Source organism: Lontra canadensis, unplaced genomic scaffold (genome assembly GCF_010015895.1).
Source record: "Lontra canadensis isolate GAN:19392208 unplaced genomic scaffold, GSC_riverotter_1.0 scaffold9, whole genome shotgun sequence".
Classification (NCBI taxonomy): Eukaryota; Metazoa; Chordata; class Mammalia; order Carnivora; family Mustelidae; genus Lontra; species Lontra canadensis.
Genome location: NW_022631003.1, coordinates 9,799,499 through 9,827,144, shown reverse-complemented (window position 1 = coordinate 9,827,144; position 27,646 = coordinate 9,799,499). Strand labels below are relative to the sequence as shown.

Below are 27,646 nucleotides of genomic sequence, written 5' to 3'. Positions count from 1 at the left end.
TTATTTCATTTTATTATTTTTTGACTGACTCGCTTTTTAATGTATTTTTTAAATTATTTAATGTATTTTTAATGTATTTAAAAAGGAAACTTCTAAAGCAATGATATCCACACATTCTAAGTTCTTGATGTGTTAGTTACATATTTTTAAAAAAATTATGTAAAAATAAGATATATAACTTCAAATAAAGAACATTTCTCTTTGTATCACCCTTTAGGTCCCTCACGTGGGATATACTGGTTTAATTGACATAAAATAGAAAAAGAAGAAAGTACACTTATCTTTTTGATATTCAGTAGGGAACAATCCAAAGTAAAAGCTTTTAGAATGAACATAATATTGTTAGAATTATGGGTCTGAGGAGGCCTGAGAACAGGAATATTTTTCACGTAGATACCAGAAATCCCAGGACGGGATTTATAAGCTTAATTGGTCCTTGCCTTTTAAAACCATTCTAACCATTCTGAGGTGCTCTCCTAATGAGACGAGGTGTTCAGAATGGGAGCCTTCACGATGCTGGTGTCAGAGATAAGGGTAACTCTTCTGTTGTAAATTTCCTGGGCTGTCACCACAAGCAAGCGTTAGGTAGCCCTTAAACCGAGAACACTGATGACCCCCAGCCTAATTGGGTTAGCGGTTCATACATCGTGTTGAGTTCTGCTTATTTTGTCTCCTCCTCCCAGAAGCCAATAAAGCATGTAGAGCTTTAGTGTATCTCTTCAAATGATAGTAATTAATATGATTTTTTTCATAATATCACAGAAAACAGCAACGTGGAATGAGGGAGGTAGGGGGGTGTTGACAATAGAAAGCCTTAGTGTGAACTGATTCCACAAGGCTCGTGACGGGGTTGATTTAGCTGTGGGTGAACTGAACATAGACAGTATGGGTTTGTCTTTGAGAAAGATACCAGGTAATCCGTGGTAAACATCACTTTAATTGTAATCTTGTCCTGTGAATTTGAGCTTTCTTATCCTAATTCAGCTTCTGAATTTAAATCTTTAACATCTTTTTTTTTTCACCTTTCTTTCCATTTTAATGAATGTCTTGTTCCCCTGGAAACCATCATGCCGGAGTATATTTTAGTAATCAGAAGCCACAAACGTGATAGCTATTAACCGTAGATGTCATTCAACTGTCAAGGGTTTTAAAGACTTTGATTACTTTGTTTCTAGGATGTCCTTATAAATAATAGGACACCCTGCTTGGGCCCTCAAGTCTCGTTCAGTTAATGTTTAGTTGGCTCTTTCCGTTGTCATTATTTCAGAAAGATCGGGCTTCACTGTGAGGCCGGTGGCTGGATACCTGAGTCCGCGAGACTTTCTGGCGGGACTGGCCTACAGGGTGTTCCACTGTACCCAGTACGTCCGGCATGGCTCGGACCCCCTCTACACCCCGGAACCGTGAGTACCCACATGGCATTCCTAGGCTGGATGGGGCCCACCGCTCTGTTAAGCGGCCCATGCTCACTCTACTTGAAAGCTACTCAGGCCCTCTTTTACCTGCAAAATAATTTCATCTGAGAGCCAGCGTGCTCACCCAAAGAGGCCAGTGCTCACTGAAAGATTGGATTCCTCAGTGGGGGACACAGTCCTCCAATATTCTCACTTCGGTTTGTCTAACTTTATCCCAACACGGAACCTTTTGCTTTGGCCAAGCTGTTGATGATATTGCTCCTTAAAACGTGTAATTTGTATAAAGCTACGATCCATAGAGACCATTAAATCAATGTTGAGTTTAAAGAATCAGGGCTCCCAAAATCCTAATGATAAGGACAATCCTGACATGCCAGGGGCTGTTCTCATCAACCCACTTAATCCCCACGGTAGTCCCATCGTGTAAATTATTTATTATTTCCGGTTTTACTGATGAGGAGAGGCAGGCACAAAGGAATAAGTCAACATTGGGCCAGCCAGGACTCATGCCCTCTCTCCTGAGTTAAGTGCGTTTATACAGGCCCAACAAAGCACTTCTCAAGGCTCATTACTGATTTCTTCTCCCTTATTGTTTCTCATCCCTCCCCCAAACTAAGAACGTTGTGCTGTGCTCTTCCTGCCATCTTTGTTTCTTGAACACTCCTTTAATCCCACCCATCACTTCTAGATATATATGGGATTTGTGATTCTTCTTTGACTCTGTCAGCTTTCCTTGAGAGAATCTACCTCAGGGGCTTTTATCCCTTCTCTCCTGGACGGTGGGTGGCCAAGTGTTGGATAAGCTGTGAACCCTCATGTGTTAATCATTTGGCCTTATCACACATGGACTGTATCATCTCCCCAGGTGAAACACTGGCCTGCTTTCTTAAGCTTACTGAACTTTCCAGTGCCTTTGAACTCGACATGAATCTCATCTTCTCTGGGAAATACTCCCTTGCCATCCCCATGCACAACCACTCCTTCCTCAGCAAATCTGTCATTTGCTTTCCTCCTCATCCATCTATCACATGTATTTAGCCTTGCTAGCTTTAAACATTTTAACTTGGGTCTTACGTTTTTGCTGAAATCATCAGCTACTTGAATATTTCTTTGTATGCTTTTTTAAACAAAATGAAGGAACCTTTATGGGGAGATTACTATGTGCTTGGATGGTCTAGGAACAAGACAAGGTCTCTGCTCTCTGGGGTGAATGAGTGGGAGTGGGAGACAGTGGGCAGCATACAAACACATAGGCAAGATGGTATCAGTTACCAGTGCTTTGATGTGCTCAAGATGCTGGAAAGACAGATAAAGCAGGATGAGGAGATGACCAGTAATGGACAGTGCTCTTTTGGATTGAGTCATCAGAGAAGCCTCTTGGGAGGTCACATTCAAGCAGAGACCTCAATGTAAATATCTCCCGGTAGAATATTCCTGGTAGAGCAAGAGCCAAAGACTCTGAGGCTAGAAGTTGTCATTGGATCTCTGCCCTCTTGGGCTCCATCTGAATGAGTCTCTACCCCTAATCATACCTGAATTTGTTACCTACTATTCTTCAGGACACTGGGGTTATCACTTCCCTTGTGATGTTTACTAGAATAATTTTGTATTAATGGACTGCGACGATCTTCCCTGGGGAGCAGAGAGTCCTTGGAGGTTCAAGTGGTTGAGTAGCCTCTGGTGGTGGAAGTAGAGTCCCTGAATCTCCCCTTCTCCTCTTAGGCAGGCCAGAAGCTCACAGACCAGATAGGTCCCTGCCAGGTCACTACATTGCTTTTTTTTTTTTTTTTTTTTTTTTTTGCCTACTTTCAGCTTCCCGGAAAGTGTTTTCAGGATAAACAAAGGTTACTTATAGGACTCAAGACATTCGGAAAAGAAATGCTTCTTATAGTGGAGTGAGTACTCAAAGGAGCATTGTCAGAGTTAGAAAGGCAATCTCTAAATCTAGCCCAGAGGGTTTACAAATGTCCCTGTTTACAAATAGCAGGCACTTTGTTAGTTCCTTTTGAATAACTGGCCCCCCAGGGACCTGTGATAGCGTGCCAATAGGTATGCAGAGAGAGAGGGCAAAGAAATGAGATTTTAGCCACAGAGGTCTATAAAATTTTGGGATAATGTGTTACATTCTTACCAAAGTACTTTCAGCCAATTCATTCAGCAAACATTTATGGGCAGTGTTAGCAGGGAGGTGCAGTGGATTCAAAGATGAATAAAATATAGCAGCTGTTTCTTAAAGCAGCTCACATTCTGGCAGGGGAGAAAGAAACATAAATAATTACGAAAGAGTGTGGTTGGGGTGATGGTGAGGGTGTGTGCAAAGTGTTAGAGGAGTACAGAGGAGGAAGCAGTCCTGAAAAGGCTTTTCAGAGAGGGTATAAACTGAGTAGAGGTCTGGAAGGGGGAGAATAGGAAATTGTTTTTGCCTAAGGCAGGGCCGGGAGGGAGGGGAAAGCTTTCAAGTCAAGGAAACAGCAAGTGAAAGTTTGGAGGCTCGAAAGAGGCATAAATGAGCAAGGCTGGTGACACCAGAGTGGCCAGAGCATAGGGTATGTGTTAGGGGTGGCATGTTTTTTTCAGGCCACAGTGTAAGGGATCATTTGTCAAACTAGGACATGTGGGCTAAATTCCGGAGGCATTAGGGAGCTATCCAAGTTTCTGAAGCATGGTCGGATAATTGTGTCCAAGAAAGATGATGGGGGTGGGGAAGTGTAAAGAATGAACTAGGGGCACCTGGGTGGCTCAGTGGGTTAAAGCCTCTGCCTTCAGCTCGGGTCATGATCCTGGGGTCCTGGGATCGAGCCCTAAATCAGGCTCTCTGCTCAGCGGGGAGCCTGCTTCCTCTTCTCTCTGCCTGCCTCTCTGCCTACTGGTGACTCTCTCTCTCGGTCTCTGTCAAATAAATAAATAAAATCTTAAAAAAAAAAAAGAATGAACTAGCTGGAAAACCAGCAGGTGTTCCCGTTCCAGTGAAGGAATGTAGTTCATAGTTTCTTGAACTAGAAAAGGTCAGTGAGATAGGACAAGAGGTCATCTATTTGAAAAACAGCATCGTGATGGAATTAACAATATTTGGTGACTATAACGAGGGTGAGGAGAGGGTCCTCAAGGTAACACTGAGATTTTTAGATTGAGAAGCTGAATGGTAGTTTTTTTTGGGGTTTTTTTTTTTTCTTTCTTTCTAATAATGATTGAGGCTATTGGAGCAGGATCAGGGTTGGAGAGAAGAGGGTAGGAAAGAGGGAAGAGAAGAGGAGGATTTGGGTTTGGGACGTGTTATTTTTGAGGGATAGGGTGTCCTGGAAAAGTCCCTGATAGTGGAAATAAGTGTCGGGAGTTCCAGAAGTGAATTTAAAGCTCCCACTATAGATGTGAGTGTTTTCCTCTTCCATGACTCCCATGACTACCCAGACACGACGAGGCTTAAGGCAGAGGGTGGAAACATGGGATTCACCTACTTGGGTTTTTTTGAACAGACTCTTTTTTTGGGAGAGCGGATTTTATGACATTCATCTGTTTTGTGTGTGTTGTAAGTTCCATTCGTTCTTTAAAATTATTATTTTATGAGTAGGTAATACACGTACATGACTCCGAATTCCAAGTGTACCATGAACCACCTTTCCTGCTCCCTTGACACCCACTTCACCTCCCCAGAGGCGACCACTGCTGCCAGTTTCCCCTGCACCCTTCCGGAAATACACTATGCAGACACAATTCTCTGTAAAGACCCCTTTAATCCAGATGTATGACCAAGTCCTAAATCCCTTCCCAGCTGCAGTGTTGAATGGATGGGACCCCATGCTGGGAGTGCTGTTTCCTGCCCAAGCACTTTTCCAGGCATTGTCTTTATAATGAAATCCCATTTCCTCAATTGAAAACCAAGGAGAGAGCAGATTCTTCAATTTGCGAAGTTCAGCTTGGCCCCTGTGTTTGGTGCTTGTACTCTGCTTCCAAGTAACTGCCTTCAATTGCTGAACTGTTGTCCTGGAGGCAGCGCTAATGGGACATAGGTGAGCCGTCAAAGATGCCTGACACGGGTAGAAATGAGAAGGAAAGCCCCAAAAAGACATTATTTGCAAAAATTTTATTTTCCTTTTCAGTCTGGGGAGAATATATTTTGAGATCCTAGCTTTCAACAAATACTGTGTTTTAAATGTGTCTTTGGCCTGTTTTTTACAATTTACATTTGAAAGACTCTTGTATTCCCTAAACTTGGCCAGAGAGTGAGACTTTAATTTAAAAAGTGATGGCAGATTGGATTGGTTCCCCGGGGAAAGTTTTCTGGCCTGGCGGACAGCAGTGAAAGTTGTGGAGAGTCCATGACTCTTGGTTTTCTTGGTGGGAGGACTTGCTTTTCCATGTGTTTCTACCTGGATTGAAAGGCCACTGATTTTGCTAGAAGTGGAGAGCCATCTTTCCCCCCTTCCTCGGCGCGCGAGGCCAGGGCTGCGATTCTGCACTTTGCTGTTGCATGGCTGCCTGCTTTGATCAGCTGTTGATCACATGCAACTTTGTCCCTAATGGAGTATTGAAGTGTGTAAATAATTTCCTTTATGTAAATCAATTGGGTCAAATTCAAGGTTATTCCAGAAGTAATAATATTATTGTTAGGTCCGTAATCAAAGGAGCGAGACTGATAGAAAGCGAAGGTTAAGCAAAGCTTTATTTCTCGCCAAGCATCGAGAATCAAACCGACTTCTTACAGAGAGGGCGACCCCTCCCTGCCTTACAGACTAACTTTTATAGAGCAAAGGCCATGTGGTTGGGCCTGGCCACACACAACTGGCCAATAAGATTGCAACACACAGAGAAAGCTGCACAGTCATGGTTGGTCACACACGGGTGGCCAACTGAATTACAATTCACCCCATGGTAGCTATTTGAACTAGCCTATCACCTTGGTCAGAACTGGTGCCCAAAAGGCAGGGCCCAAACTCCTTGGTAGCTAGGGAGACAGTATGCGCCTCCCACTGATTGGGGAGACTGGATGTCTCCCCCTGGCCTGACTCATCTCTGCATCTGGGCTCTTTTATATCTACCTGAGCTGACTCACCCTTGTATTTGGGCTCTGTTATCTGGGACTGGTGACCATATTTTACTGGTTTCCTGGACTTGCTTTTAAGTAGGTTCCCCTGGGTGTGTGGGGGGGCAGGGTCAGTTTAAGTTTTACTGCACAAACAACAAAATCACTGTTTAACCGGATGGAATCACTCTGGGTAAATAGGCCCGTACAATTATTATTCCAGAATATATAATATTATATATATATATATAATATAATAATGTTCCAGAAATAATAATAAAAGTGAGTCCTTCTCACTCTGAGGAATGAGAGGGAAAGATACAGAGTTCCAAGTCGCCTGGGTGTGTGAGCATGACCCGGCCCATGAATGGTAGCAGAAGGGTCATTTGAGAAGGTCCACCATTTCCACGTCTCCTCTCTGCCTCGGGGAAATCCACAGTGGCTGTGTCTTCTCACTCCCTCTGGCCACCTCATCTTTTAGAACAGGATTTCTCTTCCTCAGCCCTATTGATATTTTGGGCCAGCTAATTCTTTGTTGTGGGGGCTGTCTTGTGCATTGTAGGATGATTAAGAGCATGTCTGGCTCCTAGCCACTAGATGTCAAGAGCACCCTTCCACTTAACCACAGATGTCTGCACATATTGCCAAATGTCCCCTGAAGGGGGCAACACTGCCCCCAGGGAGAACCACTGTTCTAGAAGAAATTTGATGGGTCATGTTAACATTGTTGGTCTGTCTACCAATTATTGCTTTCTTTTCTTTTTTTCTAAAGATTTTATTTATTTAAGAGAGAGAGAGAGAGAGCCCACAAGCAGGGGGACAGAGAGGGAGAGTGGGTCAGGGAAGGACAGAGGGAGAAGCAGTCTCCCTGCTGAGCAGGAATCCCAATGTGGGGCTCTATCCCAGGACCCTGGGATCATGACCCGAGCCAAAGGCAGACCCTTAACTGATGGAGCCACCCAGGTGCCCCTAATTACTGCTTTATTTTCTCTTTGAAGCAGTCTGTAGACCCTGTTTCCTTTCTGAAACACAAAAAACAGTATTAACTTGTTCTTTGTTGCAAATAGAGAATAAAGTCTGATCTCATCAAACCATATCTTCTGCTTCTCTTTTGCCTCCTCCAAAACCTCATGGCCCAGCCACACTGAACTTCTTACCATCCCAGTGATCCTCCTGGTTCATGCCTTCACCCTTTTGTGCAGGGGGTTCATTCGGCCTGGAGTGACTCCAGTAAAATCCTCTTAATTCTCTAGGGTTAGAGCTCAGTCATAGCCTTCTCTGTGGAAATTTGTCTGGGCAGAAGTCGGTGTTCCTGTAACACTTTGCCTTCTTCTATGTTAGTACTTACAATGTGGAGTAGTAATTATCTCTTCATGTCTCAGTCTCCTTCACGAGACTATAATGAACCCAAAGTCAGTTAACAAAGGCGATGCAGAAACAAGGAGATCAGACCAAGGCTGCAGGGGATCTCTAAACCTGGCACATAAGGTGAGAATTGAGTCCTTGGCGGGCGAAGCCGTGAACGGCACCGCCACCAGGAGGCGTCAGGCTCAAGGTCTACTCAGAAACCCAACCTGAGATCCGCGGAGGGAGGGAGTACAGGGGACTAAATGCTGTGGAGTTATTTGAAGTCCTGGGCCTGTAGGCTGTGGTGGTCAGACCTCTTTCTGAAAGGCTGCAGTGGAGAGTGCCCTCCACTCTCCCCAGTAGCTTTACTCTGATTTCAGGGACTGATCTGGACACCTTTCCAGGATTAAGGCATTTTTGCACATTCAGTGTTGTCAGGTAAAATCCTGAACTTTTGCTGGTGGGATTATGGGCAGCAACGGTAGCTGTGAGGCCTGTGAGTCCTCTCCTCCATAGTGCCCAGTAAGGGGCAACCTATTCTGCTCCTCTATTTTGTTTTGGGATAAAGATGGTTTCAGAATAAGAAGGTGATTATTCATTGTGAAGCTGAAGAAGAGGGACAAAAGGAAATGTGCAAGTTGTCCCTATCTCCCCCTTAGTCAAAAGAGAGAAAAAGAGTAAGGGAGGGAAGGAGGGAAAGAACGAGAGAGGGAGAGAGAGAAAGAAGGAATGAAACTGCACTTTTCAGGGTGCTGAAAATGTATATTTTCTCCCCTTTGGGTAACTAATCCTAAATATTGTCCCACTTAAAAGGCAGGGAAGCTCATGGCCCTAGCTTTAACAAGAACGTCATTCTGTAACATGTTCTAAATTCTGTTTGAACTAATACCTAAATTACTGCATTAAGAAGTTCGCTGAGATTGACACCTTCTGGCAAGCACTGATGCAGGCCCCCCAGGGGCAGCCATGTGCACGGGTGTGTCGTCCACATCTGGTATGAGTGGGTACCCCTCTCCCAGAGAGGAGTATGGACCAGAGAGGTAGTGGCATCTCTGGATTTGTCTCTCAAAGCTTCTTGCTGGACTGGTGGTGAGTCAATTTAGGAAGCATACTGGGAAGAGAAACAAGTTGTAGGGAGGGACCTGTCCCTCCCTCTCTGGTTTGGTCTCTGACGTCAGGCTTCTGGTTTCCAGAAGGTGTTTTGGATTTTCAGATGTGGTCTATGTTCCCCTCTCCCTATTTCTGCTTTAAGTCTTTTGCCTTTTTTTCCCTGGGCCTTTCCTTTGAAGGGGTTTGTGGTCTCTATTCTTCATAGTTCCTACAGATTTCTTGAATGTGTTTTGTGCAAGGTAGAGGTTGAGCACCTGCTAACTGAATTTGCCTGTGCACATGTACTTGTGTATATGATTTCCAGTGCCTTCTATAGTCCCAATGCCCAGTGGTATCTTAGAAACACAGAGCTTGCTAATGAGATATATAGCTGAAGAAAACTGTTCTATTCTCCTGGGGCCAAATTTTATGCTTTCCTTCAGAAGCTGTGTGGATTGACTGAAATCTTAGGAATGAAGAAGGGTAGGGCAAGCAGACCCTATTTTCTAAGGCATTCATCATATATATATACATATATATAATATCATATATATAATATATATATTTTAATATATATTATATATTTTTATAATATAATAATAATATAATTATATATATTTATAAATATTATATATTTATATATAAAAATATATATAAAAAATATATATTTTCCTATATAATCTGGTTTTGTTCTTCTCAATATAGGCCAAATCTACTGTGATCTAGATTTCTGGATGGAGGTGGCCAGATTCCTCATGGTTCTGCACTGGGTGTCCTTTGAAACTCTAAAGTTTGCCCAGGGCAGTGGTGAAATACACATCCGTAGCACAGGCCTTCCCCCATTGTCTATTGCTCAGGGAGAAGCAACCAGGAATTCTAAATAGAAACCTACATTCTTTGAGGTCAGTTTTTTGAGGTCAAGCCTGTACAATATCTGTCTTTCCAGAAGAACCCTTGCTAGAGTAATAATGTGATCCTGCACCAGGAATCCCTTTAAACAATGTTTCAGTGAAAACGTTTAAAAATATTCATTCTATTTTATTTTCTGATGTTGGGCTTGACATATAGTAACAAAAATACACTTGGCTCAACATAGTATAATCTTCTTTAGTTGGGGAGTCCCTGATTCCAAGCTCTGTTGGCATGATTGATTATTCAGCACAGAGTGATGGGGGTTTATTTTCTTCTGCTCTTTCCTGGTATGTCACTTTTCAAATCGAAGGGCAAACTTCCACCATTAGGAAATAATTTGTGACACCACTGACTAATATTGCAACGTCTGTTGCCGTAATACCACTGAATGCATTCGCATTAAAGAAATTCTTTCTTGTTGCCGTTGAACATTTTAGGGGCGATTAATGTTATTTTTAAATATAACTGTTTTAAAGTTTAAAAACAGGCTTTGCCTTCAGGTGATTTTTCTTATAATTGGTGCTGCGTTTTAATTTTACAAGAAAAATAAAAGTGAATTATTTCTGACAGTATTTTTCATCTGTTTCTAAGTAAATGGATTTTATATTTAGCCCTTGCTTATTAGAACAGAACCCTCCCTAAAACTGGCAGAAAATGTCATTTATTTTCTTGTGGTTCAGACATGAATCCTCATTTGTTAAGTAATAATATCAGCAGGTAAAGATGTAGGCTTCCACATTTATAAGAAAATTTGGCTGCCCCTCTCGTGATCTAACAGATGCCTCTCACTAGGTCTGTAATGAGAGGAAAAAGAGGATCTTTCCAGTCTCAGTTTTCCTTCCTTGCTGCCATCTGAGAGATTCTGGGCATGTGGATTTGTCTGACGTAAGCCCTGACTGTCTCGGGTGTTTTTACTTTTTTTTAAAAAAATTATTTTTTTAAAAAGATTTTATTTATTTATTTGACAGAGAGAGACACAGTGAGAGAGGGAACACAAGCAGGGGCAGAGGGAGAGGGAGAAGCAGGCTCCCCGCTGAGCAGGGAACGTGGTGTGGGGCTCGATTCTAGGACTCGCAGATCATGACCTGAGCCAAAGCAAAGGCAGATGCTTAACGACTGAGCCACCCAGACACCGCTCAGGTGTTTTTAATATCTGGCCTCGCTGAAGGCAAGTCTGGGTAAGGTCTTACTGCGGCACTGGGACGATAAACTAGAACTTTAGAGAGTTTAACCTTCATTCCTATGAGCTCAGTTTAGCTTCAACTTGCTCTTTCCCAGAGGACACATGGGCGCAGCCCCGAGCTCCCTGCCTGGCAACCTGGCCTCCTCTGCGCTCTATTCTCATTGCTGCCATTCGAGATTGCAGAGAAGCATAAGGATTAGCCAGTCTCAGAGGATGGCAGGCTCTCAGAGAGCCGATCCCATCTGGCTTCCTTTTCCTGAGTTTTAACCCAGAGCTCACACCCTCAGCACAGCAGCTATCATCCCCCTCAGGAGACGTTTGGTTTGGGCTCTACCTGGGCCAGTTAAGACGTTAGACAGAGGCCCTAAGACCTAAAGTATTGTCGTCCCTTCTAGACTAATAGATAACTTCAACAACAATATCGGTAGAGCAGAAGTGACAACAGTATTTTTTTTTCTCTTAACAACAAGTATGTATTTATTGACTATTATGGACGAGGCACAATTTTCAGTGTTGTATATGGATTGAACTCATTTAATACAACAACGCTCTGAGGAGCTGTTGCTGTTATTATTCTGAGTTTATGGATGAGGAAACCGAGGCCCAGAAAGGTTAAGCAACTTGCCCAAGGTCACCCAGCTGGTGGGGAGCAAGGAAGTCAGGATTTAAACTCAAGTAGTCGGTGTCCGCGACTGTGAGATTGGCCACTATTCCATGTTAAAGGGTACCATTAAACAGGAAAACTCAAAACCTGTTACGTGTGAAGTTGAATAGCTTCTTTCTTGGTTTTTCTAATTTACAAATGTTATGTAAGAGAGTCAACAGTAACACCCTTCGTTTAATTTGGTGGCCCTTGCTTTGCTAGAACCCTAAGCCCTGTCTGTGTCTCTCGGGTGGTTTAGAGCTATGCAGGTCCCATCTAGAATTTGGTCCCCCTACCAGTCTTTGTTAGAAGCCCTCCTTCTCCTTTGATCTTCACAGGGGCGGAACCTGCCCTATTTATCAAGAGGAGGCATCTCCTCTTTCACTGGGAAAAAGAGGCTAGCTCCTCTCTGCAGGGTAGAAATGTAGATAGGAGGCTGCTGTGTCCATGTCCTCAGGCAGAAGGACCTGTGCGCTGCTTGCTGGAAATCCAGGCCCTGCTATCAGCTCTCAGTGTGACTGTCGGCAAGCCACTTAACCTCTCTGTGTGAGGGATAATGAAATAATGCTTTGATCTCTGCAGAGAGAAAAAAAGGTTTATATAAATACCAAATAGGTCCACTCTTTCTTGGTTCCTCTTAAATTCATGAGGAGGCTGATGGACCTCATAAAATTCCAACCTAGTTACAAGGCCACGTATGTTCCTAGACCTGGACTCCTGAGTTTTCAATCATAAAATTGTGTCTCGTTTTGTAAGGTGCCTAAAAACAGAAATAACCCCCAAGACTTTTTACAGGGCCTTTTGTCTCAAGAGCCCCAAGCACTCTAACAATAGATATTCTATGGGAAAAAAAAAAAAAAAAAAAAAAAAAAAAGCACTATACATTATTTAAAACCTGTGCATTTTGAAACCAAGCTTATATCTAAGTGCCTGCTGGGGCTGTTTCTGTTCTTCTAGGCTGTTACCCACCGTGACTGGGGGTAAAGCTTTCGGATATAAATACGTATATATTTGCAGATTCAAAGCAGGATCCCTTTCCCACCTCCACCCTCCAAAGTTTGCCTTCCTTATGTGGTGCTCATCATCTAGAAATTAATGCCGCACCCGAATCACAGTTCTCATTCCCTCAGTGCTGTGTAGTCAGGGGGAGCCCATTTCTGTGCCTTCAGGTGTGGAAGACTGAGATGACCTGGGAGAATTTTTTTTTTCCGGGAATATTTGTATTTTTAAATTGCAAGTTTAGAAGAAGACATTTAAAGTGATTGAATTTTAGGCAAGGAAGAGGCAACCAGTGGTCAGACGTCTTCACTGCTGGGCAGAGAATTACGTCTGTTGACAGGTACAGAAGATACCGCAAAAGAGAAGGAAGGAGGGATCCGACCTCTTCCACACATGTTCTGTTGGGCTGGCATCGTTCCACTCATCTTTATGAGGTAGGCAGGACTGTTACCATTTAACAGGCGGCAAATCCATAGTTCAAGGCAGTCAGGTAATTTCCTTATGGTCACACAACTAGGATATAGCAAAACCCAGACCTAGTCTGTTGCCCTGATGCTAGGAAAACTGTACTTGGGATGCACTTGGATTTACCTCTTTATGAAGCCATGGAGTTCCATCATCCCTGCTTTGTTTGGTTGGGTTAAATGACAGTTAAATTGGGCATCTATTATGTGTCAGGCATCCAAAGATGACCATGGCATGACATCTGTCCTGGAGAAGATTACAAGTTCTTGTTTAAGTGAGAAAATATCTTCCAAAAGGGCAACCTTACTGAAGTACAAAATAGATGTTGGTGTAAGTATAATTTAATGCAATATGATGAATAATACATAACTTGTTGGGAACTGATGTTTTCAATGTGTTATCTTACTACATTGTTTAAGAACTCCATGAGAGGGGCACCGGGTGGCTCAGTCATTAAGTATATGCCTTCAGCTCAGGTCATGATCCCAGAGTCCTGAGATCAAGCCCTGCATTGGGCTCCCTGCTCAGCAGGAAGCCTGCTTCTCCCTCTCCCAATTCCCCTGCTTTTGTTCCCTCTCTTGCTGTCTCTCTCTCTGTCAAATAAATAAATAAAATCTTAAAAAAAAAGATAAAATCTAATTTCTTCAAAAAAAAACCACAAAAAACAAAAAACCTCCATGTGATAGGGACCCATGTAATTTCCATTCCAAAGATGAGAAAACAAGACATCTGTGCTGTCCAATATGGTAGAGATGTGGCTATTTAAATTTATTAATTAAAATCAAATTCACTATAAATGTAGTTTCTCAGTAGTGCAAGCCACATTTCCAGGGTCCGGGAGTCACATGTGCCAAAGAGCTACCATAATGGACAATGCAGAGATAAAATATTTCCATCGATGAAGAAAGTCCTTTTGCACAGAACTTGTCTAAGTCCTTTGCCTGTGCAGAATATGGAACATGGACTTGGATCTGACTTCAGATAGACTTTGAACCATTCTGTTATATTGCATCCTTAATCTTTAGTGTGATTTGGGAGGCGTCAGGGAAAGAATTAAAAATCTCTTATTTATTCCAGAAATAAGAACTATCTGATATGATAAGGGAACTAGAGACATAGCCATGGTTTCCCTTGCAGCCCTTTTATGGGACTTATAAGAGCTAGAAAGTATGTCTCTCCCTGGATCAGGAAAGTTAGTATTTGCTGTTTGCCCTTTTATGGAACCATAACGTGACTCTGCTAAGAGTTATTCTAGGATTATGTCTTATTTACTTTTACGTATCGTTTCCTAACATAGTGCTTGGTACAATAGGCATATGATAAATGCTTCTTGAAGGAAATTTCAAGAAAGATCACTACAGTATCTTCTGTCAGTCTCAAAAGAATTGTAGTGAAGGAAAGTAACACTGGTGGCCTTCCATATGATTCCTAGAGGGAAAAAAATCAAGAAGATTTCCTTCAGGACGATATCTAAGTGCTCAGCTTCTTAGAAAGAGGGCCACATATCTATTTATCTGCACGGTGATAGAGATAGAAGAGGGAGTGATCATAAGGGCTGTCTAGAATTTTATCTGGGCCAGATTTTGCAGTATGCTATTTTAAATCTAAACCAAAGTAACTCTGTATATGGGTCCAAGGCAAGCACTGAAGAAAAATTGCCTCAATACCAAATTAATTCCCATTATCATCTCCTTGGTGCCGTGAAAACAAACCAAGTCACCCCCTTCTCAGTGCGTCCCGGAGTGTTATCCCAGATACTTGCACTCACCCACCAAATGTTGTGTGAAAGCTGAAAGAGATATCCGATTTTGCCTCCCAGCTCTTCCTCCTGCTTCTTTTCACCCGTGCGAACTCCCCACCCCTGCCGCTCGTCTTGCTTTCCTTCTCTTCATGGTTTAGCTACTGTGTTGGCTTCTGTGTCATTTAGAACAAACAAAACCTATAGAAATATGATTTAAAAGACAGATGCACTGATTTGGGATAAGAAGCCAATGTCGGATGCTGGCTCACCGCTTCTTAAAGGCTTTAATTTACAGCAGAAATAAAACGGAGTTGTTCAACATGTAGCGTGAGGAGTCAGCTTTGAAAACTGATAAGAGGAGAAAAAATGCCAGACTCATTTTGAATGTGAACTTAACAACCAGGACCCTTATTTCCCCACAGCAAGATGATCGCAACTTTCTTAGAATGATTTAAGATTTCCCCGCAGGCATTTTGCCCAGGCCCTTCTGTGGGCCCATTTCAGCAGGCTTTAAAATCCTCCTAACAGGGCTTATCAGAAAAGATTCCAATTTAGAGCAGCAAAAGTTTAGAGTCTGATATCAGCTCTAGCTTTTCTTTTTCTTTCTTTCTTTTTTTTTTTTCCTCAAAAGGAGACATGATGTTTTACAGTGTTAACAGTTTTGAAAGGTCCTACATTTCCAGTGAACAGAGCGCTTTTGTGAAAAGGCTTCTGAAAGCATTATTCAGGCGAAAATGCATCAAAGGGATGCGAGTTAAAAAGAGAAAAGTTTGCCGATGTAGAGATTGGAGGCAGCATGTGCTGACAGGTGCAATTATAGCCAAATAATTGAATCTTTTAAGAGTGATCTGGTGTGATAAGGCAATAGTTGTGGACTCACCTTGGAAACCTGTTCATAATTAGGTACTCAGGGGTCCCAGCTGTGGACGACACAACCCACAGAGGGATCGTGAACTACTTTATATGCGGGACATAATAACAGCTGTGCTTTGTAAAATAGGGCGAAACCGCGTGATTTCAGCCCACCAGAACCTGACTGATACAAAGGTTGGAGAAAAGACTCAGCCTTTTTCCTTCAGAGTCCCAAAAGTCTGGAGCCTCTTTCAGTCTCTGAGTCAGAATCAACTCCAGCTTCTTGTCAGAGAAACTGTTGAGACTTACTGAAGTTAAGTAATTGCTTTTGTTAGTAACATTAAACATCTTTCTTTGCTGTTTGGTTGAAGGGTTTCTTGGCACTTCAGTTTCCTTTGTCTACATCCCATGTCTAAGCCAAAGACTCTGGGATAGAGTTTATTTCTGAGACGGCTTCACCAGTCATAAAAGACAATAACCTTGCTTCTGGTCTTGAAATACAGGCGTTTAAAGCCTTGGCTCCATGAGAGGCGGGCTCACTGTCCACGCCGTGCACACACACTTGCTGAGCCTGAGTGGTGGTTTTTAGGGTCTCTGCAGGGACATGGAGCTGAGAAGAGGACACAACTAGTGAGATGCTCTCATTTCTACTTATAACAGGGTGAACGGCATCCTTCCTATTCCATCAGTAATTTTTTTTTTAAAGATTTTATTTATTTATTTGACAGAGAGAGCTCACAAGTAGACAGAGAGGCAGGCAGAGAGAGGGGGGTAGAGGGAAGCAGGCTCCCTGCTGAGCAGAGAGCCTGATGCGAGGCTTGATCCCAGGACCCTGAGATCATGACCTGAGCCGAAGGCAGAGGCTTAACCCACTGAGCCATCCAGGCGCCCTCTTTTTTTTTTTTTTTTGGATTTACCTATTTATTTTAGAGAGAGAGAGAGAGAGTGCAAGCATGGGCGGAAGTGAGGGAAGGGGCAGAGAGAGAGAGAGGAGAGAGAACCTCAAGCAGATTCCCTACTGAACATGGAGCCGGGGATGGGGTTTGATTTCATTGCCCTGAATTCAAGATGTGAGCCAAAATCGAGTTGGATGCTTAACTGTCTGAGCCATCCAGACACCCCGAGACTTTCATTCTTAACAAAACAGTATATTCTGCCATATTGCATGATTTCATTCTTTCAAATTCCTTTCTTTCATCCTCTCCCACGAATAGTTGGATTACCTTATCATTGGGATGCTATTAAACCTTCTTAGGTTGGCTGTGAGTTACAGGTTTCAGATAATGACACCTTGACTTAAAATCTAGGTGATAGCTCCCTTTTTTATTCCAGAGAATGAACCCCTTAATGTCTTTGGATCTTTTCCTTCTTTTTTCCTTTTTGACTGCCACCTTTTCTCTTTTCCCTCTACCTGTACGTTTTCGAATTCCATTAGTACCTAGGTAGATATAAGACTGTGTGCAGCAGCCTTCCTCAAGGATTTGACAAGCTCAAAAGTAAATCCGGTATTGCACCCTGAATGCACTGCCACGGTAGCTGTGACCTGTCTCGCACTCGCACGACGAAGCCCTTAGCACACTGCCTGGCTCATAGCAAGCGTTCTATATGTTTTGGTCACAATACCTGCTATTTTAGTTTCTGCTTACTTACTTTCTTTATGCCATCTTCAGTGTTTCCCTAAAGTTTGACATCTGGTCTAATTTTGGAATGATCATTGTCATATTTTCTGCCTGGATGGGTAGGGGTGCTTTAGTATTTACATTATAGGCTACAATGGAGGTATTCAAATTTATCCATGGTGGGCCACTTGATCGTGATCCCAACATCAGTGCGGACTGCACGGCCTTTTAAAAAACTCATCACAGGAGTGCATCGACGGGGTCCACTCCCAGCATAGAGTATTAGATGCTTTCACTGAATCAAATGCACACGGAAGAGTAATGAGCTATCTAGTGAACTTTCTTTCACCACCTTTCATTATGCCCCAGGATTCTGATGTAATTTCAGTGGAATTAAATTTGGGCAGCTCGAAATTACAGAATCACCTTTGGCTTCCGTTCCAGTTCCTTGCTGTTTGAAGCCTGCTAGGAGAGCTCCTAGTATCATCTGTTATGACAGTGAGTCTCTACCTTGGCTGTGTCTTATTAGCACCCTCAGAGCTCTGGAAACAATATAGATGCTCTGGTCTGTCCCTGAGAGTCAGATTGAATTGGTTTTACATGGGACCCGGTCACTGGTATTTTTAAAAATACTGCTCAAGTAATTTAAAAGATTGAGGGCCACTGAGTAGCAGGAAAAGAGACTTGTAACGTACGGACTACATTTTCACTTGTGCTGACCAGCTTCGTTAAACCATCTCCCTACAATGTAAGCAGCACCCCCTGACCTATCCCTTCCCATTTTCTCCACATCTGCTAGTTAAAACAATGGAGAGGAAGAGCACAGCTTTAAGTCAGAGGAAATTGATTTCGAATCTTGTCTGTCTCTTATTAAGAGTGTGACCTTGGAAAGATGCTTACATTACTGAATTATAGTTTCCTCATCTATCAAACGGGAATCGTAAGACTTCTTTGTAGATAAGGATAAATTACTGATATGATATGAGAACATTTAGTACAGTACCCAGCCCATAATAAGTGCTCAGAATATGTTAGCTCTCTTTCTTTCTTTCTTCCTGTCTATCTTTAATAGGAAGGACTCAGATAATATTTAAATTTTCTTTTTACCCTAAAATTAAATGAGTCTGAATCTCTGCCTTAAGTAATAGGATTGGAGAGCAACAAGCATGTGTTTTCTTCCATGCATTCAGTCTTGTGTAAAAAGAAAGCTATTGGCACACAGTTGACAGGGAATATGTTGGGAATTTCTTTTAGCGTCCTGTCTCCACGTTCTCATTTGGCTACCCGTTCCACCCGATGTGCCTGTGAAGTGGCTGGCCCAGGCTGTGGATGTGGTTTGAGTGGTGGGAACAAGATGTTTAGACTGAGTAATACCATCTGTTGTATGTGGGCATCGATCTTGTGCCTTTGACCACCATTCATTTGCTTCAACCACAGAACCACCCTGCACACTTCATACTTTTAATCATAGTGGCAGCCCCTGGCATGTATATTCTAGCATCTACTTGAAGTGAAACACTTGAGAGGAGCCCAGGTGAAGTTAGGAAACATCTTTCAAATTCTACCTGGCTAATTACTTTTTGCCAGGAAAATAAAATATTGCAGCTTCTTGATCCATTCCCAGAGAATCATAGGGGCATTCATTCCAATATAGCTCAGGATCAGGGAACACTTTGTGATTCATGGCAATGACTCAGGAAGGCATCTGCCTTGCTTCCCTGTGACACATACCTGTCTTTGCCTAATCATTTGGCTCCAAATAGAAGCACGGGCAAATGAGAGCAGATCTCAGTGTCTGTTGTTTCCTAGTTCAGGCTAACCAAAGCAGAGGACTGGGAGGGTTTTCCACTGGGCAGGTTCGAGGGAGTTGCTTGTGTTATGGGCAGATAACTCTTTGATGGGAAAGGCACTTTGATGGTGATGACATGATCCTCCGCTGTTTGCCAGTGTCTGCAAAGTGTAACACGGCAGGCTGTGCAACTTCAGCGTTAAAAGCGACAGTTTTGAGTCACCAGAAGCTGGATTCAAATTTTGGCTTGATCACCACAGGGCGAGCTAGTAAATATTTTAGGTTCTGCCGGCCATATGGTCTTAGTCACAGCTATTCAACCCTGCAGTTTTAGTTAAAGAGAGTCCTAGATAGTACATAAATAAAAAGGCTATGGCTGTATTCCGATGAACTTTACTTATAAACGGGTGGTGGGCCTGATTTGTCCTGTGACTGTAGATTGCCCACCCCTTCTTATAGGATCTTGCACTATTAAAGTACTTAAATTTCCTAAGTTTCTCTTGAGGATTACGAGGGATAGTGTATGTCATAAAACACTTACAGTGGGGTGCCTGGGTGGCTCAGCTGGTTGGTTGTCTGCCTTCAGCTCCGGTCATGATCCCAGGGTCCTGAGGTCGAGCCCTGCATTGGGCTCCCTGCTTGGCAGGGAGTCTGCTTGTCCCTCTCCTCCCCAATCATGCTCTCTCTCTCTTATAAAATCTTAAAAAAAAACCCAACTTACCGTGTGGTCGACATATGGTAAGCCCTTGAAAATAGTTGCTGTTATTTATTATAAATATTGGGTATCATATAATTGAAGATGTCATGGATTGTGAGGTGCGTCTGGGTGTCAGAGCTGTTGAAAGGTGATAAAAGAAGTCTTAGACTTGATGAAATTTGGTCACAGTGATTAATTATAATATCCAGGTTACAGTTAGGATTTTAAGCTTGTTCTACCGGTGATAGTTTAAAGCCTTTCGTATAATACTTTTTTACAATGTTTTTCTTGTCAGAGACACATGTCACGAACTCCTGGGACATGTTCCACTACTTGCGGATCCTAAGTTTGCTCAGTTTTCACAAGAAATAGGCCTGGCCTCTCTGGGAGCATCTGATGAAGATGTTCAGAAACTAGCCACCGTGAGTTCATTTTCAATTTAAAACACTGTCTTATTTATGTCTCTTTGTAAGGTAAAGCAAGCTTTAGAGTTATTGACAAGGAATTAGAAGGCAAATATTCCGGAGAGGGTATGGTGACTTCACTGTTTCCCGTGTTGTGTTCCTTTGAAGAAAAATGTGTTCTTAGCTTAACTATCAAAATTATTTGATATTAACTATCAAAATATTTGTATTTTATCCTTCTTGTTCAAAGATTAGCTACATATTAAATTTTTTTTGAGGATTTTATTTATTAATTTGTCAGAGAGAGAGAGTGAGTGTGTATGCCATCAGGGGGAGCGGCAGGCAGAGGGAGAAACAGACTCCCCTCTGAGCAGGGAGCCCAATTGGGGGTTCCATCCCAGGACCCTGGGATCATGACCTGAGCTGAAGGCAGATGCTTAACTGACTGAGCCATGTAATTGTCTCTAGATGGTGAAATTTAGTCTTGCAGGTCATAAGGTCTCTGTCATAACACTTAGTTCAGTCACCATGGGGCAAAAGCAGCTGCGGACAACATGGAAATGAACGAGTGTGGCTGTGTTCCAATAAAACTTTATTTATTAGAGCCAGCAGTGGGCCAGATTTGGCTTGTGTGCTGAAATTCGTTGACTCTTGTTCTAGTTCAGTGTTTATTTTCTAGAGACATCAGGAAAAATAATATATGCATTTATGGAAAAGCAGGGGTTGTGCTTGAAGTTATTTCTGATTAGTCAATCCGGATGTGGTCAGACATGATGTGAGTCAGCTATAAGAAGTTGAAGCTAAGCAATTACTGTTAGTACAACACCAGAAGATTTGATAGCTCTCATGTTCTCAACAACAAACAATATGAAAGGAGAAGTGTCCTGTTGGTGGCTTCTTTTAAGATGCTCAAAGCCAAGTCTAGCAAACTCATCATCCTTACCTTCACCCCATTTCAAAGAGCCCAAGGTGAGAAAGAGCTGCTTCCCCCAATGCATTTATGGGGGCCAGTCCATTTGCCTAATGAACAAAGCTTCTAGAATCTTAAGTTGTGTGTATTTGACACAGACGTTCAGTCATGGCATATTAGGCGTGCGGGAGATTCTTCTCTCCCACCGAGAAGTAAGTGTTCTCCTAGACTTCTTTCTTTTTTTTTTTTTTAATTTTAAAGATTTTATTATTTATATGAGAGAGAGAGCACGTATGAGTGAGGGGGAGGTAAGGAGAAGCAGGCTTCCCACTGAGCAGAGAGCCCAATATGGGGCTTGCTCCCAGGACCCCGAGATCATGACCTGAGCCAAAGTCAGATGCTTAACCAATTGAGCCACCTGGGCACCCCTGTTCTCCCAGATTTCTTAAGACACATAAGTCCTTTCAGTTTATCTTTTGCTTCCTAGTTTTTTCAGAGGTATAAGAAATGAGAAATGTTTTTCTAATACAAGAGAAAGAGCAGTACAAAAGCCATGTTGTTAGTGTTGGTGGCATAGAGATGAATAGCTAACGGGGTTAGTGGGGGCTCCGGGGAGCTTGGGAGAGCCGATAGCAGAAGGCCGGTCCTCAGTTCTCACTCACAGCTGCCAGACCAGCGCTCAGGCCTTTGTGTTGCCAGATTTCCACATCTTTGAGAGAGACTGGAAATCTAGATTTCTAAATGAATTTAAATGATTTTTAAATTTTGGCTCATAAAAAACATGATGAGCTGAGGAAAATATATTTGCAGACTGAATCAGGATCTTGACTTCCAATTTGCAACCTCTGCCCAAGGGATTGTGTCTCATGTATATTGGCTATCTATTACTGCATAACAAATAACTCTAAAACTTAGTGGCTGGAAACAGTGAACATTTATTATCTCATAGTCTCTGTGTTTGGAAATTTGAAAGCAACTTAACTGAGTGGTTCTGGCTCAGGGACTCATCCAGTGGTTTCTGTCAAGATGTGGGCTGGTTGACGGGGGGTAGGTGGTGCCTGGGTGGCTCGGTCCGTTAAGCTTCTGCCTTTGGCTCAGGTCATGATCCCAGGGTCCTGAGATCGAGCCCCATATCAGGCTCCTTGCTCAGCAGGGAACCTCCTTCTTCCCTGCTGGCTGCTCCCCCTGCTTGTGCTTGCTTTCTCCTCTCTCTCTCTTTGTCAAATAAAGAAATAAAAATCTTAAAAAAAAAAAAAAGATGTAAGCTGGGTCTGCAGTTGTCTGAAGATTTAGGAATCTTCTGCCAAGCCAGTTCACTCATGTGGCCATTGACAAATCACTTCCTCTAGAGCAAGTAATGAGGGGGTCGGGGGTGGGGAAGAGAAGAGAGAGATCGAGGGAAGGAAGTTGTAATGACTTTCTGTGACGTGATCACATGTTGTTCATGTCATCCATACTGTGTTCATGAGAAGGGACTCCCTCTAGCCCATATTCAAGGGGAGGGAAATTAGTTTCCACCTTTTGAAGAAAGGAGTGTCGGAGTATTTGTAGACATATTTTAAAACCAGCATACTGCTGAGTTCTGTTATTTCATTCTCAAACTTTAACTCTGTCTTTAATCTCCACATTTTAAGAAACTTTTCCATGCCTTAGAAATTTCCCTTGCAACTTTCTGATTTCAGTCTTTGACCCCTGACAGTTTGTCATCAGGGATACATGTATTCTTTACTTATCTGACTCTGAACAGTTACTGGGATTCAACTCTGCCAGGCTCTGTGTGTGTGTGTGTGTGTGTGTGTGTGTCCGTCCAAAGAGAGGAGAAGGAATAAGGTAGGACTTCATGGATGTGAATGTAGGTGGGTCCTAGCAAGGGATCTTATTCCTTTCGTAAAAGCAGTGACAAGAAAGTAGTTTTACTGGGCCTTATTTTTACACTCCATCAAATGATACTTAAGTCCATCATTTAAACTAACATTCACCAAGAATATAACATGGGCCTCACATCTGGGAAATTTATAGCCTATATCGGTAAAACTAAAACTTTTCACAGGAGAGAAAGTTGGTGCAGAATCTTGAAAGATGACCAAGTCAGCCAAGTGGCAAAGGGGGAAAGGGGCCTGAAGGGACAGTTTCAGCCAGAGTAAGACATCTCTCTGGTTTGGGGGTCTGGCGGTAAATTCCCACTCACCACTTTACAGGGCCATGCTGAAAACGAGGATTGCCTTTTGTATTAATTTTCTATCACTACCATTAACAAATTATAGGTGACTTAAAACATCACAAATTTGTTATATTACTGTTTCATAAGCTTAGAAGTCTGAGCTACAATTAAGGTGTGAGCAGGGCTGGGTTCCTCTCTGGGGGCCCTCAGGGGGAATCTGTTTCTTTGCTTCTCTCAGCATCTAGAGGTCTGCATTCCTTGGCTCGTGGCCCTCTTCCTCTGTCTTCAAGCCACCCATGTTGCATCTCTCTGATCTTTCTTCCACTGTCACATCTTTCTTCACTGGCTAAGGTTGGGAAAGGTTTTTTGCTTTTAAGGACTTATGTGATTAGATTAGCCCCCCCCCCCCACCCTTGGATAATTTACAATTACCTCCGCATTTCAAGGTCCGTTTTCTTTCTTTCTTTTTTTTTTTTTTAGATTTTATTTATTTATTTGACAGACAGAGATCACAAGTAGGCAGAGAGGCAGGCAGAGAGAGAGAGAGAGGAAGAAGCAGGTTCCCTGTGGAACAGAGAGCCCAATTTGGGGCTTGATCCCAGGACCCTGGCATCATGACCTGAGCCGAAGGCAGAGGCTTTAACCCAGTGAGCCACCCAGGCACCCCCAAGGTCTGTATTCTTAACTATATATGGAAAGAGAATATATTCTAGGGATGAGGGCAGGACAACTTTGGGGGGGCATTATTTTTTGTTTCTATTTCTTACACTGGCAAGAAAAAACAAACACTTGTATCTTGAAACCTGTTCTGCTAGGACCACTACATTTGTAGTATGAGTAAGTTTTCTTTTGGAACTTAAATTCCTTAGCATAATTCCAGTACCATTGGCTATGGATTGCCCTAGCTCCCACAGCCAAAAATGCTTCCATCTGTTAGAGATCATTAGGTCATTAATCATGTCTCTCTCTCTCTCTCTCTCTCTCTCTCTCTGTTTTTTCATTGCCTTCTTCCTGGAATATACCTGCATCTCTGAAAAACCAATCAATGGTTAGTCTATAAATGGCTAAAGAGCCCTAGGTACCATGAGGTAGGAATAGAAAAAGGACAAAAAGGTAGTACTTGCATCAAGGAACACATGACCTTGTACACAAAAATATGGAAAACCCAGAGTCAGTGTCAGCTTTTTTCTTTTTAAGATTTAATTAACTAATTAATTAAGAGAGTGCTAGCAGGGGGAGGGGCAGAGGCAGAGGAGGAGAGAGAATCTCAAGCAGACTCTGAGTTGAGCGTGGAGCTCGGCATGGGGTTTGATTCTGTGACCCTGAGATCATGACCTGAGCCAAAATCCAGAGTCAGATGCCCAACCAACTGAGCCACCAAGGCACCCCCAGCTGTTATTAAGAGAGCTATGCAGCAGTGGATTTAAGGTGAACCTTAGGAATGTGTTTGAGTTCTGAGTTCAGTGGTGGAGACTAGGATCCAGAATTGGGAGCAGGGGCCAGCAGACAGATTCATTTGTATGTAAGAAGTAACTGGTGGAGCTCCTGGGTGGCTCAGTGGGTTGAGCCTCTGCCTTCCGCTGGGGTCATGATCTCGGGGTCCTGGGATCAAGCCCTACAATGGGCTCTCTGCTGGGTGGGGAGCCTGCTTCCCCTCTCTCTCTGCCTGCCTCTCTCCTTGTGATGTCTCTATCTCTCTGTCAAATAAATAAATAAAATCTTAAAAAAAATAACAACACAAAAAAGTAACTGGTGACAGGTTAAGGAGGATCAAGTGTCCCCCAAGGGAGCCAGCCTGCCTGGAATCTTACAGTAACTTTGGCAGTTAAAACAAACAAGCAAACAAACAAACAAACGGACCCAAGTGTGTATGAACTTGTAAAAGACCTTAACACAAAAGATTCTGAATCTCTTTTAAACGCAGGGGAGAGTTGGGGGTGGTGTGTGTGCTCATCACAGTTCTGCCTGATCCGCTCATTCCTCTTTTGCCCGTATTGTCTGAGCGGTCCCCACCCCCACTCCCGGGGAGTTCCTGCCTCTCCCAAGCCTTGCAGTTCCTCTCGTTCCTTTGCAGTTCCGGTTCCTCCAGTTCCTTCCAGTGTTAGAGACTGCCCATTTACTTTGAAAAGCGGTTCGCAGGCTGAAGAGAAATTTGGAAAGCTTTATTCTGTGTGATGTGGGGAGTCCGGAAGGGAAATTCACAAGGTGAGGAGGCTAGGGAGATTTTCCCTGAAACGCTACTAAAACTCCTCTTGAATTCTGAAACCACATCCCGTCTCTCAGCGAAAAACAAAGTGAACGGAAAACTACTGGAAGGTGGTTTTGAAAGAAAACACAGATTCCAGCCAGGCAATTGCAAAGTAAACCCTGAGATAAATAACCTATCTGATAGCTGTATATTAATGACCCTCAAGCCATATACTGTAGCTAAAAGCCCAGTTTAGTGACCCAAGTACAAAGACTAAGAGATCAAGAGCTAACTAAGGCCTTGCTGGGAAGTGTGGAAAGTCCAGTGGTGGGGGGATGGTGATGGTTGGCGAGGCCTCATAGCTGTCCAGATGAGAAAGGAGGTGTTACTAGCTGATTTCCTCAAAGTTGTTCCCATTAAGTCCCCTGAAGAAGTACTGGAATAAAATGAGAGATGAGATGTACCAAAGGAGAAAAATCCATAGAGAGGACAAATGGAAAACCACGGAAATCAGTATTTATGCAGCACAATGAGACAGCCCATATTATTCTTTCCCTTTAGGTGAGATTTATATTATTAATGACTCTGTTTAGGTAGTGCCTGCTTTTCCTTGTTGAGTGAATTTAAGTGCTTATAAAACGGGGAATCACGCCTGTGAAGGCAGATGCTTGAGAACTTTCTGTGATGTGCTGTCAACAAGTCCATCCAAGGAAGAAAGCAACGTCCACTAGGACGGATTGGCCCCACTATACTCTGTCTTGTCAGAGCCGCTTTTGGACTCCTGGGTTTGGTTTCAGAGGGACCCGGCTATTGCCTATCACTAGAGTGCTTCTTCTTGCTGTATTTCTGCACGATATTTATTTTGACATTTCCGTAATGCTCAGTGTTGAGAATGAAGCTATCTCTGCTGTTTCTGCGAGCAGTGGTTTCTATGCTTGGAGAGCCATTTAAATGAAACTCTTCTGTATCTGGAGAAATTGATGATGATGCTTAGTAAATGTATTTCAAATGCATTGTTATGGGGCACCTGGGTGGCTCAGAGGGTTAAGCCTCTGCCTTCGGCTCGGGTCATGATCTCAGGGTCCTGGGATCGAGCCCCGCATCAGGCTCTCTGCTCAGCAGGGAGCCTGCTTCTTCCTCTCTCTCTCTGCCTGCCTCTCTGCCTACTTGTGATCTATCTCTGTCAAATAAATAAATAAAATATTAAAAAAAAAAGTCATGTCAAATGCATTGTTATACCTGTAAATAATTTGCCCTCCGGTGGATAATGAATAAGGCCACTGGTTCTGGCAGCTGCACTCTTTTTATACTTGTCATAGCTGTCCAGGGTCTGCATATGATAGATATGCAAAAATATTCCCAATAAGGGCTCCTTCGAGTGTGCTATGATTTCCAGGCAAGCCATTTCCCACCGTAGTGCTGGCTTAAATGGATTTAATAGATTAGTGCCTTCTTTAAGGGGTGTAAACTTCTATGCCTTCAGGGGCCAGCTAGGTAGCAAACATGTGTGAAACAGCCTGATACACGATAATAAGGAGGATAGGAGCCTGTGGAGAACCGGAGAATACATATTACACCTAAAGGCCTTCAGATCCAAAAATTAAAAACAAAACAAAATGTTCTTCAGCTGCACACCATGTCTGCAAGGCCGAACAGAACTATAGGCTCTCAGTTGCCAGCCCTTGTATCTGAAGTTAGATTATACATTAAACCTACCATCCTTGAGGGACAAACCCTTGCTAGATTCATCTCTCTGTCAGAGCGGATGTTCTTAATTACTGTTTGCTGACGATTTTTCCCAAGAAAGGGTGGCTGTTGCGGTGTTCACTGGAGATAAGTATTCCTTCTCTGTCAAGAGATGATTGGGTTTGAATTAAACTGTCAACAGTTACAAGCATGCTTGTCATGAGTGTGTGCGGAGCACGTGTCAAAGGTTTATTTAGCTCATTAATGAGGGAAAAGCAGGATGATAAATTGGGGGGCTGAGATCATGTCTTCACCAAAGGAGAATTCTGGAATAGGTGCAAAATGGTTTATATTCTACAGGGCAGCACCTCCCCCCCATAACCTTAAGGGTGTCTTTCCTACTGGACAGAAAGCATTTGCATGTCTAGTAGACAAAAATAACTTGCCGTTTAGCCATCTTCGCAAGTGAACATCTAGCTTCACAACATCCGGGCCCCAATGAGTCGTAATCGGGAAGTCAGAAAAT

The 27,646-nt window shown here is 42.9% G+C and overlaps 1 protein-coding gene across 1 annotated transcript in view; it reads left to right on the top strand.

Annotated features, from left to right (window-relative positions):
• TPH2 (tryptophan hydroxylase 2) overlaps positions 1-27,646 on the top strand; it is a 95,346-nt gene that overhangs the window by 36,188 nt on the left and 31,512 nt on the right. The window contains exons 7-8 of the mRNA XM_032854782.1: positions 1,268-1,403; positions 20,067-20,193. Coding sequence (XP_032710673.1) covers positions 1,268-1,403; positions 20,067-20,193 — 263 coding nt within the window. The remainder of the gene's footprint in view (positions 1-1,267; positions 1,404-20,066; positions 20,194-27,646) is intronic.